Source organism: Manacus candei, unplaced genomic scaffold (genome assembly GCF_025592945.1).
Source record: "Manacus candei isolate 608988 ecotype Guabito, Panama unplaced genomic scaffold, ASM2559294v1 h1tg000057l, whole genome shotgun sequence".
NCBI classification, from domain to species: domain Eukaryota; kingdom Metazoa; phylum Chordata; class Aves; order Passeriformes; family Pipridae; genus Manacus; species Manacus candei.
In genome coordinates, this window is record NW_026138105.1 from 5,224,267 (window position 1) to 5,240,605 (window position 16,339).

A 16,339-nucleotide genomic window follows, 5' to 3' on the forward strand; every position below is an offset into this window, starting at 1 on the left:
GAAAGAACCACGGGAGTTCTAGAAGAGCAGGAAGTTCATGGAAGTAGTAAACTCACACACACATTTTGATATGAATATAGGAACTCAATTTGTATCCCTTCATATATTTATGGCTGCCCAGCACTTTGCATTCCAATACCATGTTATTGCTTTTTTTTTGTGTTTTTTTGTTAAGTGGCTTTAGGCAGCAGGTCTCACTGTGGGCACAGGAGTCACTCAGCTCCTGGGCTGGTTGAGAGCCTGCACAGCTCCCTGTGTGTTGGCTGCCTTGGCCAAAGACAGAACTAGTAACTTGCAATGTGGGGAGTGGGAGAACTTGCTGAACATGGAGTCTGGCTGTGTGCTGAGAAAGAAGGAAAATGAAGAATTGGGCAAGAAGGTAACAAGGGGTCTCAGACTGAGAAAATAAAAATAGCTGGAAGCTACCAGGAATGGCAGAGCAAGAGGCTTGAGGACACGTGGTGTGAAGCCAAGGGACTCGGAGTTAACTCCGAGGGTGTGTGTGTGAGAGAGCATTGCCAGGTAATTGGGCAAAAGCACTGGCTCAGGAAGAGGCCTGGGAGGTACTGGGGGAGGTGGTTTGGGTAAGGGAACGCAGTTTATTGAATGATGGAGGCCATTAGGGATTACAGATGCTGTTGGGGAGAAGGGAGTGGTGCTGGGAACGGGAACTGAGAGAGGGGGGGTGAGCTCTGCACTGAAATCTGAACTGGGATAGGCAGAGTGTGGGCAGGGGCCAGCTGGGCTTTGTGCAGGAGAGGCCAAGGCAGAGGAGGATGTGCCCCTTCAGTGCAGGGAACCCCAAATTCCAGAGTTATTGTTGTTCTGTGCCAGTAGTGCAGAACATTCTCTCTTTGCACCCACCCTGTAAAAGACAACCTGCTCTCATCAGCTGTTTTGCCCCTCAGGGAGCCCAGGTCTGTGCCAGACCCAGGGAGCAGCTCTGCAGGAAGTCATGGGCTCACATGTCACTGGATTGTTTTCTGTTCCCTGTTTTAGAAATGCTTCTGTGCAGGTGACTTTCTGGAAATGTATAGAGTTGTGTTTAAAAGGTGGGTAATGTGAGGTCTTCAGAACAAGCTCTGCCCCTGTTTTCCATGACCACATCCCCTGTTCTGTGGGATGTCTTGTTTGGCATGAGGGCTGTGAATCCAGGGGTAAAGGGAGATTGCAAGAAGGGAGAATTATTTTCTTAATAAAACAGGACCTGAATGGTGTCTGAACCCTGAGAAACCTGCATTTGTGATTTTGTTTTTCAATTTATGTTTGATTTAGTCTGCAAAAGGAACAGTAGGAAATGCAGCTTAGGGAGAGGAGAGCAGGCCTTGGAACAGGGGGTGCTGGTTTATAACAAGCACTCGGATAAATCAGGTTTTCATTTAAAGTTTGGTACTTAAATTCATTAATACTTGTGGCTTTCAGATATTGTAGTTTTAGAAATGTCTGAGGGAATTGTTTCTGTATCAGCATTTTGTACTAGACAAGATGAAGGTCAAATAAGGAAGGTTTTGGTGCTAAGTGAGCCCTGTTCATTCCTGCATCCAGTGAGAAAAGCATCTGGAAGGATACAGGAGTGTGAGGTCATGAGAGATGCTATTAAAATGCCTGTGTACAAGGGAGGCAAATTAGGGTTTCACAAGCAGATATAATCCTGATACTTCCTACCAGTCATTTGATGTTGCCAGTAACTGTCTTTTTAAATGTAGTTATTTCTGTGTGTTCTGTTTGCGTGTGTGTTTGTGTAAACAGAATATTCTGAAGTTTGAACTCTTGTGTTTTGAGGGGGGGTAATTTTGTACATTTTTTTAATTATTATTTTTCATCACAAATATTTGTTTTTATGCGATTTTACTCTTGTATTTTTAAATTAGAAAATATTCAGTGATTAATAACAGTTGGGCTTAATGATCTCAAAGGTCTTTTCCAAACAAAACAATCCTGTGATTCTAAGAAGATATCATTGAATAAAATGATTAGACTTCAAGGGTAAGAATGACCATTTCCCACACCTTCTTGGGCTGCAAATCTAGAAGCAAGTGGCAGGAAAAAAATGTAGTAATATTAGCCCTCAGCTGGACCAAGCCCCAGAGTCAGGCTGGGGCTGTGGTTGATCAGGGCAGTTCTGCTCAGCACCTTCCCAGGGGTGCAGCATTGGCTCACAGGGAGTCTTGAGGAAGGGCACATGGAAGGAGTTCTGGAAGGGGTCAAATCCCTCCTAACGGAGTATAGTATTTGTGTAACTGGCTTGGGATGTTTTAATATCGCTTTTGTTTCCTTTTGTGACTGGTTTTCACTTGTTAGAGATGGGTTTGAACAATGTGATGAGAGCTAGGAGTGGTAAATGCTAGTATTTGAGGTCTTGTCCTGATTTACAGGCACAGATTCCTTGGAGAGTTTAGTCTATGCACACATGCAAACTACTTCAAAAGCAAACCTGAGCCATCACCTGCCTGGAGATGTGCAAGGAAAGGGAGAGAGCATGTGTGTATGATTAGTTTTGATTTATAAAATAAACTGATCCAGAACTGAACTAGAGGCAAAATAACCAGTAAAATAGCTAAAGACTGTTAATTGTTATTTTACTATTAATTTACTCTTTTTAGATAAAGGTATTGAAGAAAAGAACCTGTGTTTTGCACTGTGCATAGGCTTGGAATATGTCAAGAATATACAGCATAATAGAGCAAATAATTCTGTTCTATTTATTTGTATTCTCTTGAGAGTGTTAAGTGGCAAAATTTAATCCAATAAAGAGAAGTCTGGGTCATCTTAGTAAAGAAAAATGTTGGAATTTGAAAAACTAAAATATACATAAAACTACAAGAAGTGGAAAAATATTTGTAATTGAAGTCGTTGTGCCCATGTCTGTCAGTGAGGGCAGTGACAGACTCCCCCTGGAACCCCCAGGCTGGAGTGAACATGGCCTTAGGGGGTTCAGATATTCCTTCTGCTGCTACTCCTGCTGAATTTACCAGTTGCATTTGAAATCAAGGCTTTGACTTGTGTGTTCAGTCTGGGCTTTGCCAGTTCTGCCTCGTGCTGGGAAGGGTGAGGGGCTGGGGGGATGCTGCAGGGGCTGCTGTCCCCTGTGGGCTCCGTGTTCAGAGCTGCCCCTGCCCTGTGACACCTCCACACACAGCCTGGGACTGCTGTGGCTCTGGGATCACACCTGTCAGGGGCTGCTCTTGTAGGAGGACATTGTGCTCTGTGTGCTCTCCTGCCACTCCAACCTGACATACAAGGTCAGCCCATGAGAACAGTGTGAAATCTGCTGGGACAGTGGGACAAGTGAAAACCTTAGATTAATTTTACTATTTTGGTTTTTTGTCTGAGATGGGAAGAGGCTGTTTTAAGGGCTGGGATAAAAAAATCTTTCATGTTTTAAACCGACTCAATAGTAGCAGCCATAGGGGATGCTTGCTGCCATCAAACTGGTTTTAATCCAGAGAGCTCTCTAGCTCAGCTCTTCTGCTGCTTCTCCAATAACATATTGAAATCATTTTTATTACCTGATTGCATAACTATTATTGTGGCATGATATAATTGGTGAAATTGTTGCTGTTCATCTTTATCATAATCTTTCCAATAGCACTGCTGGACACTTAGTCCTAAAATTTCTCTGTTGCTGTTGCCTCTTAGTTCATGTTGATCCCAGCATCAGTGAAGATATTTTTGAAATCACAATCAAAGTTTTACCTGGAGATACGTAGAAGTGCCTGTGGGTAAAAGCTTCACTGGCACTGCTAGAGATGGACACCATTTGATTTAGGGCAAGTTCCTGGTAGGATGTTCTTCAGATGAGAAAAAAGCTGTAGGTGAAGCACTTACAAGGGAGCATGTGATAAGACAGGACTGTGCCAGGGGCTGGTCACCCATCCCTCATTCACATTGGTCCCACTCTCAGATCTTTATTTTTCCTGCCCTTTCTCTTACCTGATACTGTCTTAGTGCTTTTGTTGCAAATGTCCAATCAGTATATGAAAACTGTATTTCATAAAGGTACTTCCATTTGGAAATCAGTTCATTTAACACTTCAATTTGGTTTTTTATAAACACATTTTTAAACCTATTGGCCCTTATTCCATTTGTTCTTTCCTGTAACAAGCACATGAAAATATGAAGGTTTGCAAGCTTTTACACATACACCTTAATGAGCTTCTTAAGTTTCAGTTCTGTAGTATGTGGGCTGCATTTCTCCACATTCACATAACATGGCAGTAAAGGTTAGAGTACTTAAAATTTGGAGAGTTCAGTAAAGTGGTTGAATGGATAAAATTCAATTTAATAGGATCTTTATTTTAAATAGAGTATGCTTCTTTTAGGTTAACGGAAAAGAACCAGATGATGAAAATCTCAATAAATCTGAAATAAGCCAAGTTTTTGAGATTGCACTTAAAAGGAACTTGCCTGTGAATTTTGAGGTATGTTTATTTTACAAGCTCTAGATTTGTTTTTATTAGAGTATTAAGGGTACACATTAAGTTGAGTCTCTCCTAGATAAACCCAAACAACTGACTTTTAACGTGTCTTGTTAGTTGTGAATACACTTTTACCTTTGATAGACACCCTGATTGTCTCAGAGTTTATATGGCAAAGGGAAGAAAAAGGAAAATCCACCTGTTCACAAATTCATGCCCTAAAATCATCACATGAGTGAACAGCCATGCTGTGGTTGTCTGTGCAATCTTTTTTCCAAGCTTTTTGAAAAATCAGTTTTACAGTGAAGAACCAAAACATAACCCCCCATTAATGGTTAGAACATGGAAGTGCAGAATCGAGGCAAAAGAGTAGAGCTCACTCTGAAAGACAAGGATGGAAGTATTTGCTTAACTAAGCACTGATCTGGACCACCCTCGAGGTGCAGAATCTCACAAGTAGGTTTCTTTTCTTGCCATGGGGTGACCTCATGTGCATCTGACTTTCCTTTCCCTTTGGCCTGGCTGCTTGCTGCCTCTTTGCCCCTCCTTGATCATTTCAGTTATCTTAAATCAGGAGCTTCCACAGGAGCATCTCTGTTTCACTAAAATATTAATTTATTGTGCTGCTTTCCTGAGCTGGCAGAGTAATGTTTAAGTCAACTATCTGAATTATTATAGTAAGAAAATGCAGTTATGTGTAACTGAATTGCTTCTGAAACCATTGTATGAAATTTTACATGAAACTTTCAATTATTGCAGATTAGCCTGAGCATCACTGGTAAAAATACACTGTGGGTGGAAGCTCTGAATTAATTCTTACTTTTTGACTATATGGATATTTTGAAGTATGATGTGATGTGAATGGAGTTAAAAGACTAAATCTGTAGTGGGCAGCTGTCTCTTAGATGTCTCGAGAATTCTTCAGAACTCCAGAGTTCAGAGATCAGAAGTTCTGAACTAAAATGCTGGATGCTAAGGAATTGCTTTCTCTGTAATGTTTTATTACTGTACCATGATATATTTAATGAGGTGATGTTACCTGTGGGGAAGTACACACTGATAAAATAGAACAGTCATATTTCAATACTGAAAAAGTAAATCAGTAAATTAAGTAAAATGGGTTAATGACTTACATGTAAATACTGTTTACTGCTTGCTGCATCTGATCTTTTAAAAGTATGTGCTTATTTGGGTGGGATGATGTTATTAGAGTGAGTATGATTTACTTTTTGGATTGTATGAGAATCTAAAATCTCTTTATCCGTAGTTCTTGAGAGAAGTTTGCTATAACCAATGTGCCCTACCATTTTTAATAAGTGTTTATCACGCTTTCACTCAGTTTTTCCCTCTGAAACAGGTGACCAAGGAAAGTGGTCCTCCCCATATGAAGAGTTTTGTAACCAAGGTGTCAGTTGGAGAATTCATGGGTGAAGGTGAAGGAAAGAGCAAGAAGATCTCAAAGAAAAATGCTGCAATAGCAGTCCTAGAAGAACTGAAAAAATTGCCACCCCTTCCTACGGTTGAGAAAATGAAGCCACGAATCAAAAAGAAAACAAAATCAATAGTGAAGGTAAGAGACAAAAGGTTGGAAATTTGACTGTGCAAATAGTCATCAGGGGAGAGGCTTTTCTGAGTCAATTATAAACTCTCTTGAGCTGCTCAGTCTTTGCCAGCACAAATGAACTGGTACTTTGTTCCCACTCTAACGGGGTTCTGACACCACTCTCATAGCATTTATCAGTAAATTCAGGATGAAGGAGAAACCTTATACAGGAATGACTGGCACATAAAAATCAAGCTCTGACTTTCAAGCCTCAGACTTTACAGCTTCGGATTTTGCTTGATTTTGCTCGTGCAAATTCTCTGCAAGCCTGCCCCTCCTAATATAGCAGGATTAGAACTTGTAAAGCTATTAGCAGGGGTAGGTTACATGTGGTCAAGTGTGACAGCAGAGCCAAATAAATTGAGTATTTCCCTTTGGCTGTGACACTGTTTCATTAAGCAGCTTTTATTTCAGTATTTTTAAATTCCAGAGATGAGTGAATTCAGTGGCACACTGCATTTTGTCTATTGAACCAAACAGTCACAAATTTTGGCTTATTTCCTAAACATTGTTCTACGTAGCTGCAAACAAGTCCAGAATATGGTCAAGGAATGAATCCCATTAGCAGACTTGCCCAGATACAGCAGGCCAAGAAGGAGAAGGAGCCTGAGTACATGCTGATCACAGAACGTGGGCTGCCCCGGCGCAGGGAGTTCGTGATGCAGGTTGGTGTGTTCACTGCACAGATTTGGTGCCTGGCTGGGATCTCTTTGGTTTTTTCTTATGGTAATCAGGTTGTCATGATGACAGAGAGATTTAACAGGATTACAGCCAGATTTCCATGACATGATTTAACAAAATATCTAATGAATTATATTCACAGGAGATAAAGGTTCAGGAAAAGTAATCTGAGTCAGGTTTAAGAACAAAATTGCATAGGGCACCAGAAGTCTATGTTGTAACTACCTGATGTTTTAATTAACAGGAACATTAATATTCTGTTAAGAGATACTGAGCTGCTTATTTTTTGTAAAATAGGATTCATTAACACTAACCTGGGTACCCAAGGTGAGATGATGAAATACAGCTGTTTGTGTGCTTTGTTTGGGTATTTTGTGCTTGAAGGCCAATGACATTGATAATAAATCACAACTTCTTTAGAACAATGATCCACTAGAATGATTTTGTGACTCCAGGCCTGCCAGAGACACAGATCACTTGTAAGGGAATTCCTTCACTACTGCTTAGGAATTGATTTGGTTTTTCTTCCTCTTCTGCCCAGGTGAAAGTTGGTGTACACACAGCTGAAGGAATGGGCACAAACAAAAAGGTTGCTAAACGCAATGCAGCTGAAAATATGTTGGAAATCTTAGGTTTTAAAGTCCCTCAACCTCAACCTCCAAAACCAGCATTAAAGACAGAAGAGAAGGTGAGTCTTGAGGAGCCAATGGCTCCTTAATGCTGCAGCAAAGGCTGGGCTGATAAGGGTGGGAAATTCGTGCTCTCTGCCCTAGCCAGGAAACAGTTGTGTTGAGGGGACTGTTCTCTGACAAATAGTGTGCTTTGGACACGTTAAGTGTTTGGTTTTTCAAGTAAATCAAAGTGATCAGAAGGCTAAAGGAATGCATTTCTGCTTTATGGAATGGCTCAGAACCTGTGATAATTGATGTGTTGGTGTTAGAAACTTGCAGACCTGAGGGTTTCAGGATTCTGGTAGCAATAATTTTATACAGCCTTGTCACCAGTTGCAGTGGGAAGTTTGTTACAGGTCTCTCTGGTGGGTCCCTGAGCAGGGAAGGAGCCTTGTGCTCTGCTGGGGATTCAGCAGATGTTACCAGGGAGTTCAGACAGCACATCTGGGGTTAGTTTTCTCCTTTTCATGTATGTGCTCATATGTGTCCAGTGTGCTCTCCTCAGCAGTACCAATAACTAACAGCAGTTTAACTGGCTTTATTCTGGTATCTGTTTCTGAGTATGAGTGTTCCTAATACCACTTCTCTGGACTGTGGATAGTTTTAGTCCTTCAGTGAATAAGAATCACTGAACTTTTCTCGGTAGTGATGTAATAATTGAGATTTTTGAATAATAATTTCTTCAGTAAAATTTTGGCTGGTCAGATCACCTGCATCTTGAAAACTTTAAAACTTGGGGGTGGTAGTGTGAATTTTAAAGGGATACTGTGAGTTTGAGTTCTTTTCCTTTTATTTTTAAGACCCCAGTGAAGAAACCAGGTGATGGAAGAAAAGTCACCTTCTTTGAGCCGGGCTCTGAAGAGACTCCAGCCAGTGAGTAACCTGGGTGAAAGCAGCATGGCCCTGGTGGGGGGCTCAGATCTGTTCCCCGTGTCCCCAGCAGTGCCACTGAGCACTCTGGGATGAGCAGGGCTGTGCAGCTGCTGCCTTGCAAACTAAATGGAGCCCTTGGGAAGGTTCTGTTCAAAGTCCAAAGAGTTTATTCCTCCCGAGGCCCTTTTTCTTGGGATAGAGAAAGGGTGTCAGCACTAACTGGAACTGGTCGTCCTAGAGCAGAGGTGGAGCGAGAAGGAATGGCCTTGTCCAGAACCACCTCTGTCTGTGCCTGGTCTCTGATGACAGAGCAGGGGCTGTGCCTGCACTTGTTTCAGGCAGTGGATGGTTATAGGGGTCACACCCAGGTGACAGGCTGGAACTAAAACACCCCAAACCTGGCCACCCGTGTCCAGGCATTGCTTTCTGGAATGTCAGCTGGTGGGAGGACTCGGTGTGGGAAGTCTGTCTATCACCACAGGTTTCTGTGCTGGAGAGCATGTTTCAGGTGCTTTATGTGTTTAAGTATAACTGCTGCTTAAATTATAAATAGCTGAGATTGACTTGGACTTTAGTAATATTTTACTGCACCCAGAAGATCTTGAGTAAACTTTCTGACTTCCTATTCAGATTTTGCTGTCCCTGCTTTCTTCCATCTACACATTTTTGGTTTTCATGCTTAGACTTGAAACAGCTCAGTCCTGCAGAACTTCATTTGTTTGCTCTGCCATAAGTGACTCCTCAGTTTATTTCAGTAGCCCTGTCTTCTCCACCTTTCTTGAGCACACCTGCAATTTTCCCCCACAGCTCTGTATGAGTTCCCTTTGGAAAGCTGTTCTTATCCCTCTTTAATCTATCTTATGCCATAATGTCAGTAAATTGCTATCAATTGGCTGTGGCTGGATGTTTGCTGTAAACAGTCAAGTCTTGCCTCTTCACACTGTGCTAATGTTCCATTTTACCTTTCCTCCCTGCTTGTTCACACAATACATAGTTTAACCTTTGTGGACTATCTGCCACTCTCTTTACATTATTTAACAGTGGCTCTGGCCATTCTGTGGTTTCATTATTTGCTCCTACAGTTTTAAATGATTAGATAAAAAATTCTGACAGCAAAAGATCAATCTAGAATGTGGTTGCAGCTGTCGGAGGTGTCTGTGGGCTTGACTGACCTGGAGAAACTGCTCCTGGAGGTAAAGGGGCTCCTTTGGCAGGAGCAGGTGTTGCCCAGAGTCAGTAACTCAGTAACTGTGTCTCAGTGATGCTGAAGCCTTGATTGGGCTCACCAAGTTTGTTGATAGTTTGAAAGAGACTTGAAACAAATTATTTTTTCCCAAGTGGCTCTTGCTGCCTGTGCGGGCGGGAGGGCTCCCAGACAGCGGCTCTGCAGTGAGCACCTCTCCCCTCGCAGGTAATAAAGAAGATGAGTTTCGGATGCCTTATCTCAGCCATCAGCAGCTTCCTGCTGGAATTCTTCCCATGGTCCCTGAGGTTGCCCAGGCTGTAGGAGCCAACCAAGGACACCACACCAAAGAGTTCAGCCGGGCAGCTCCCAACCCTGCCAAGGCGACGGTGACGGCGATGATCGCCCGGGAGCTGCTCTACGGGGGCACCTCTCCCACTGCCGAGACCATATTGAAGAGCAGCAACTCCTCAGGCCACGTCCCCCACGGACCCCTGACCAGGCCCTCCGAGCAGCTGGACTATCTCTCCAACGTTCAAGGAATCCAGGTAAATGTTCAGCTCTGTGAGATTTCTGCCGGAGCTCTCCAAGCTGGCCCAACCTGTTTGTTCTAAAGCTTTTTAGTTCTGACGATGACTGATGTGTTCTGAGGCTGCTTGTTCTGCTGAAATTCATGTAAAAGTTTTACTTTACCTGTGACATGTACTGAACTTTACAGCTTTTTTATTTAGTTTTCAAATGTGCGTTTCTGGGCCACCCTCAGCCCTGATTCAGTGCTACTCTGAGGTCTTGGAAGAACAAAAGCAAAGTGCATTTTCTGAAAATTGTCCCAGTGTAGGAACACAGTGGGCACCTGAACTTGGCTGATCTGAAATCAGGTTCTTTCACTAATCTTTCATACACTAACATTTGCTGTAGGCTGTGCATTTTCCTATGTTTGGTGCTCGGTGGATTAAAAAGCATAATATAGAAATTTGAAATGCAGATAGCAGTATTCAGAATAAAGGTCATTATTAAGTAGCCACTTTCATTCAAGAGGCTTGCAGAGCTCCTGTGAGTACTTAAAAACATTTTAAGTGAAATTAAACTTCAGTGAGAGTGGTTCTGACTGACAGAATGATGAGGACAAAGGCTCAGCTTCATATATGGGCAAATAATCTGTAGCAATTGTGATACACTTCCTGTACTTGGTTAACTGAAAAGAATTAAATCCTTCTCTTTTCTTCAGGTTGAATATAAAGACTTTCCAAAAAATAACAAGAACGAGTTTGTATCTCTTATAAACTGTTCCTCTCAGCCACCACTGATCAGCCATGGGATTGGAAAGGATGTGGAGTCTTGCCACGACATGGTATGATGAACATTGCTGAAATGCTGCTCTTGGACCTTCCCTGAGGGAAGACCAAGGCTTATATAACTGCTGGGAGCAAGGACTTGGATGCTGTACAGCTCCCTGGCTAATTCTTGTCTAGTATTTCACAGGTTGCTGAAATAATGATTAATAATATCAGAATCTAAATAATCTAATCTGCTCAACGTGTGCTCAAAAAGCACATTTGGTCTACAAAAAGCACATTTGCTTCATCTTGATATTATTTGCATGAGCACATGATGGTAAATGTACAAAAAGGAACTTATAAACCATAAGAGCATCTCCAGCTTATTTTCCTATTATATCAGAATGGGCTGATGTTTCACTGGGAACTGTGATAGTTGGGTTCACGTTCCCAGACTTCCTGCTGGAGTGGAATCCCAAGTGGAAGAAATGCAGTTCAGCAGTGGATAGCAGGAGACACTCTAAATCTGTTCAGCTCCCTTTATAAATAAGATCCTTTGTTAACAGTGGCTGCAATATTTCTTTGTGAAAGAATGAGCCTGCCAGACTGAAAGCTGCAGGGGACTTTGGCTATAAAAGACTTCAGGTGGAGCTGACAGGATGTTCCCAGTCTGCTCCCATTTGGAGGGACTGTTCTTGTTCTTCTGGACTCCAGAGGTGACCCCAGTGCAGCCTGAAGGAATCGTTTCCAATATGTGAATACACGTAGGAAACCCGAGTTTACTCATTTTTGTACTAAAAACTGTTGCCGTACTTTTCTATTTTATATAATTTGATTGTTTGATCTTTGTCACTTATATTTTCATGCTCATTCTATGTCCTGCTGTGCAGAGCTCCTGTCAGACCGAGCACAGGGGTTAGGGCAGGAGGGAGAAGAGGAAAGGGCAGCTGGTTTGGATCTTAAATCATGAGCCCCTTCCTCTGGTCAGGGTTCATCTGTCACTGAGGCACCTGCCAGAGTCAGGGACATGCTGGAAAACTGCACCTGAAATTGGTCTGAATGAAGTTGAAAAAAAATGTCAAAGGAGGGGACTGACCTTGGCCTGGGCCATGTCACACTGGCCCTGTTAAAGAGTCATGTGTGCCTACCTGTGCTGTATTTTTGAGTCTTGTGTAACTTGCTTTCTTTTTTGGCAGGGGACTTTTTGGTTCTGTGTATTTTTCTGTCCTTTCTCTTAAGCTCTGCACAGTTTGAGCAGTTACTAGTTTAGTGCCTTTTTTCTTGCTGTTCCTAGTCCTGTGTGTTAATTTTCCCCCACTGCTGAAACAAGTGCTGTGGGAATCCCCCAGTCACAGCACCATCCCACTGGTTAATGAAGCAAGATGAAATTCTACCCCATTGCATTTTCCACCATAAATATGCATCTTAAAAAATATATCACCAAAATTAGAACATTTGGTTGGTTGAAGTGAGTGCTTTCACTAAATTACTGAACTGGCCTGAGGCTGAATTGATGAGTGCTCTCTCTTCTCTTTAGGCTGCACTGAATATTTTAAAGTTGCTGTCTGAGTTGGACCAACAAACCACAGAGATGCCAAGGACAGGAAATGGACCAATGTCTGTGTGAGTGGGACCCATTGACTTCCCTTGCACTGATGCAAGTTAACCCTGTGAGGGTCTGTAGGCAAATAACATGTGAGGGGTTTTCTTGACCAGAAAAGTTAAAATGCTGGGGGCTGTTGGCCCTCCAGCAGGACCAGGAGGGTTGGATGATCAAGATTGGCATTTTTCATGTGACAGGAGTGAGTGGGTGTGAAGTGTGGTGGCTGTGACCCCAACAGTGGGTGACACGTGACAGGTGTGACCCCAGCAGTGGGTGACCCCAGCAGTGGGTGACCCCAGCCCAGGGTGACAGCTCTGACCCCTGGCAGTTCTGGCCTCCCTCTGCTGAGCTGCCCTTTCCCATTTCTCTATCAGGAGTGTGGCTGTGTAGTGGCACTCAGCATTCGGGGTTTGAGCTGCTCCTCTCCCTCTTCCTCTCTCTCACACTCCTGTGTCTCACATGGAAAGGGATGTGCAGGGCTCAAAGCTCGTTTCCAGCAGAAACATGGAGGGGTGGTAAATTAGTCCCTTGAATGGGTTGGGGGGAGAGAAAGTTGAGCCTCTCATTGAGATGATAAGCTCTCAAATTACCAGTGGTGGGATTCCCAAAGCACCAACTGATTGTTATATGCACCCCAAATTCTTTGTATCTGATTTAAAGCATCTTATTCATGGAAACAGTGTTTTGTCTCCTAAGTAACAGGTGTTTTCTCATTTTAGATGTGTGAAACAAGAAATGGAAAGTGACCCTCTCCTCAAACCGGCGAGCGCAAACCCTTTGGGACAAACACTGGACAGCACTGCCTGAAACAGGCTCTTGACTGAACCCAAACCTGAAAGCACCAGAGAAAATCAAATGCTTCCTCTTAATGTAACCTAACTGTTAGAGTGCTACAGTCTCTACAACCTACTGTAGTGTCTAAATCATAACTGTTGCTTTTTCTTCAAACAGTGATACATTTTTAGTTTCATTATGTTGTTTTGATTGAAATGACACTATAAATTTTTCATTTAAAAGTTTCTTAATTGTATCTAGGACAATAGCACAGTTTAGAAACTTTGTCTTCTGAGACTGACATGTTACCTGTGAACTAACTTGGGAAGATCATATCCATGTATGTGGTTATTTTGGTTTTATTGGAATAGCAGCGTTTCACTGGAAACAGGCTGTGTCCCACCATTTTAAAAAGTCCCATATTTTCGCAAACCAACCTTAATTATCCAATGGTTGAGTTAATTAAAACACTTTAGGAATTTTAAACTTGGTTTGATCATTTTTGGTTTAATTTCTAGTTTTCTTGAGTGTGGGGTAGGGGAACTCGAATGCAACGTGACTTTCAGTGATCTCTGAGCTGTGTTTTAGGGGACTGTGCGTTGGTGGCTCACAGCTCCTACAGTACAGGATATGATCTCAATGTAGTGCATATAAAAACCGCAGATTGATTTTCCTTGAGTGCTTTATACTGTTTAATTACATCTCCATGTAGGGCTGAAAAAAATTACCTATGTTTATATATAACTGTGTTGCTTTTGATGTTGTGTTCCTGCGCACGGAGGGTGCGCGATGAGGTTTGCCTTGGTCCAGGTACAGCACGATAGCCGCGCGAGTTCAGTACTGCTTCCGTTCATTGTTTACGCTGGAATTTTTTCTCCCCATGGAATGTAAGTAAAAACGTAGTGTTTGTCACAAATAAATGGTAATACTAAATTTTTTTTTTTTTTTGGGTTAATTTATTCTTGTGATGCCACCGCAGGGGCTGCTTCTTTTGATAGATTTGTAATGCTTGTGCTCTAGTCCAGGCAGTGTGTGAAGCTGTGGAGTAACTTGTGGTGGGTCCCTGCTCGTGCCGTGCAGGGTGTGCAGACCTGGCAGGGAAGGGAATGCGAAGTGACGTGGCTACGGTTTGTTATTTGTGCCACAGTATGTTAGTGCAGCTTTGTTAATGGGAGCTTAAACTGGAGTTTTAAGTGAAACTTAAAGTCAGCTTAGACGAGGACCCTGGCACGGCCGGTGGGTGGGACTGCTTCAAGTCTCTGCTTTGAAGTTTCCTTGTTTGCTTGGAGTCCCAGCCTTGCCTTGTGACTGGGGGGCAGTGCTGCAAACCAGACCTGACACGTGTCCGTGTCTCCTTCGGTGTGTCCTTACCTGCGACCTGTAGCTGTTCCCGCGCTGTGCAGCGCCCGCAGGGACTCAGCGCCCGCAGGGACTCAGCGCCCGCAGGGACTCAGCGCCCGCAGGGACTCAGCGCCCGCAGGGACTCAGCGCCCGCAGGGACTCAGCGCCCGCAGGGACTCAGCGCCCGCAGGGACTCAGCGCCCGCAGGGACTCAGCGCCCGCAGGGACTCAGCGCCCGCAGGGACTCAGCGCCCGCAGGGACTCAGCGCCCGCAGGGACTGTGCCACAGAGAGCAGCTCCTGCAGGCGCTGTCTTAGAGCTACGTGTCTTGGCCGTTGTATTTGCATCATCCAAGGCAATCGGGCCACAGGAACTGCAGACCAGATTGCATTGAATCACGTTGGGTTTGATCATGATGAGCAAAAAAAAAAATAAAGGTTTTTTTTTGTTTTATTTTTTTTTATTTTTACATTTGTAGAACTAAAATGCTGTACATTTAAAAATTAAAAGAAACTTGCTAGGCTGAGGCTTTGTATTGCAAATTCTTCCAACTGAGAAAGTCCTTACCAAACAATTCCTATTGGAAAGGGAGCACGCTGACAGCGGTGGGAATGCTCTCCCCACCTGCACCTGCTGCTGCTGAGGAGTTTTCTCCTTGGATGGGACTATAGCCTGTTATTGTCCCTGGATCCACAGAAACACTTGTTACAGAATATTAAAATACATTCCCAGAACTTGTTGTTGCTGTTTTGGTTTAGGATATAGACAACTGACCCTTCTTTTGGACAAATCGCACCTGAAAGGACTCAGTCTGGAGTCAGCAGGGTTGTTATTCTTAATTCCCCAGTCAAAGTTTAGTAACATATGCAGCAGAATTAAATGGAGCTGTACTTGGCAGCTATTCTGTTACCTAAGGATCAAACCAAAATTCTGTTTCAACCCACTGATCAAAGTCAGAAATAGTTTTATTTCCCTCCTACTCTATAAAGACAAATGGTGGAGGTTCCACAAGTGCCTAACTGCAGGCAGGGATGAGATGTGTGGATACCACTTCACTAGTCTTTTGTGAAGCAACTCCATGGTTGTTTGCTGCTTATAATACTTATACAAGAGTGCATTTTATTATTTGATGAAACAAATTATTTTGTATAGCACTAGCAGGATCCTAAGGAAACAAAATTGTCTTTGATTAAAAATGACACATTATAGTGCTTTTAAACTTTACTCATTCTCCCACTTCCACTTTCACAGTATTTTTAGCAGCCTGCTAATAGAGGATAGTTTAGATTTTAAAAGTCCCATGTTAATGATGCAGGAACCTGTTCTCCACAGAGCTTTTAATGCTTTCACCCTGTTCTTCCACTTGTGTTTATTATTTCCAAACAAAAGACAATCTCTTATGTTTAAATGCCTTTTTCAGCCCAGAAGGGAGATCATTGCTCCCAAAGCAGGCATTCCTGGTGGTCACTGTCAACACCCTGTTGGTACAGCCCGTGTGCTCACACTCGTTGGGGTTCAGGAGATGCTGCCACAGCCCCTGTGAGGGCTGGCAGGGAATACAAACACGTTTTTCTCAAGCTGTGGTACTTTCAAAAACACCCATGGGACTTTTAGCCTTTTACCCTCACCCTGGGCATGCCCATGAGGCTGGGCAGGGGCTCTGCTGCCATGGGACTCGCCCAAAGCAGGCAGAGGGACACGGGGTGGGAGGTGCCAGCAGTGCCCACCCTGTGCCCAGGCCGGGCTGATGCTCTGGGGAGGAGCTGCAGGGCACAGGCTGCTGCTCTGCCCCGAGGTGCCCACACCAGAGTTCCCACTGCAAGGAAACAGTGGGGAGAACTGGGACTAGAGAGACTTTTGCTGCCTCTTGAGGAACTTCCTGAGTCTATCGAGCCCTGACTGAGCTGAAGAACTC

The 16,339-nt window shown here is 43.4% G+C and overlaps 1 protein-coding gene across 5 annotated transcripts in view; it reads left to right on the top strand.

Moving 5' to 3' along the window:
• STAU1 (staufen double-stranded RNA binding protein 1) overlaps positions 1 to 14,020 on the top strand; it is a 29,077-nt gene extending 15,057 nt beyond the window's left edge. For 2 of the 5 annotated variants that reach the window (XM_051802770.1, XM_051802771.1), the window contains 9 exons: positions 4,323 to 4,421; positions 5,758 to 5,988; positions 6,543 to 6,686; positions 7,244 to 7,390; positions 8,174 to 8,246; positions 9,658 to 9,977; positions 10,658 to 10,780; positions 12,244 to 12,329; positions 13,029 to 14,020. In XM_051802770.1, the coding sequence (XP_051658730.1) occupies positions 4,323 to 4,421; positions 5,758 to 5,988; positions 6,543 to 6,686; positions 7,244 to 7,390; positions 8,174 to 8,246; positions 9,658 to 9,977; positions 10,658 to 10,780; positions 12,244 to 12,329; positions 13,029 to 13,116 (1,311 nt within the window). In that variant the 3' untranslated portion in view covers positions 13,117 to 14,020. The remainder of the gene's footprint in view (positions 1 to 4,322; positions 4,422 to 5,757; positions 5,989 to 6,542; positions 6,687 to 7,243; positions 7,391 to 8,173; positions 8,247 to 9,657; positions 9,978 to 10,657; positions 10,781 to 12,243; positions 12,330 to 13,028) is intronic. The other 3 variants (XM_051802772.1, XM_051802773.1, XM_051802774.1) reach the window with 3 other exon arrangements.
• The last annotated feature ends 2,319 nt before the right edge of the window (positions 14,021 to 16,339 follow it).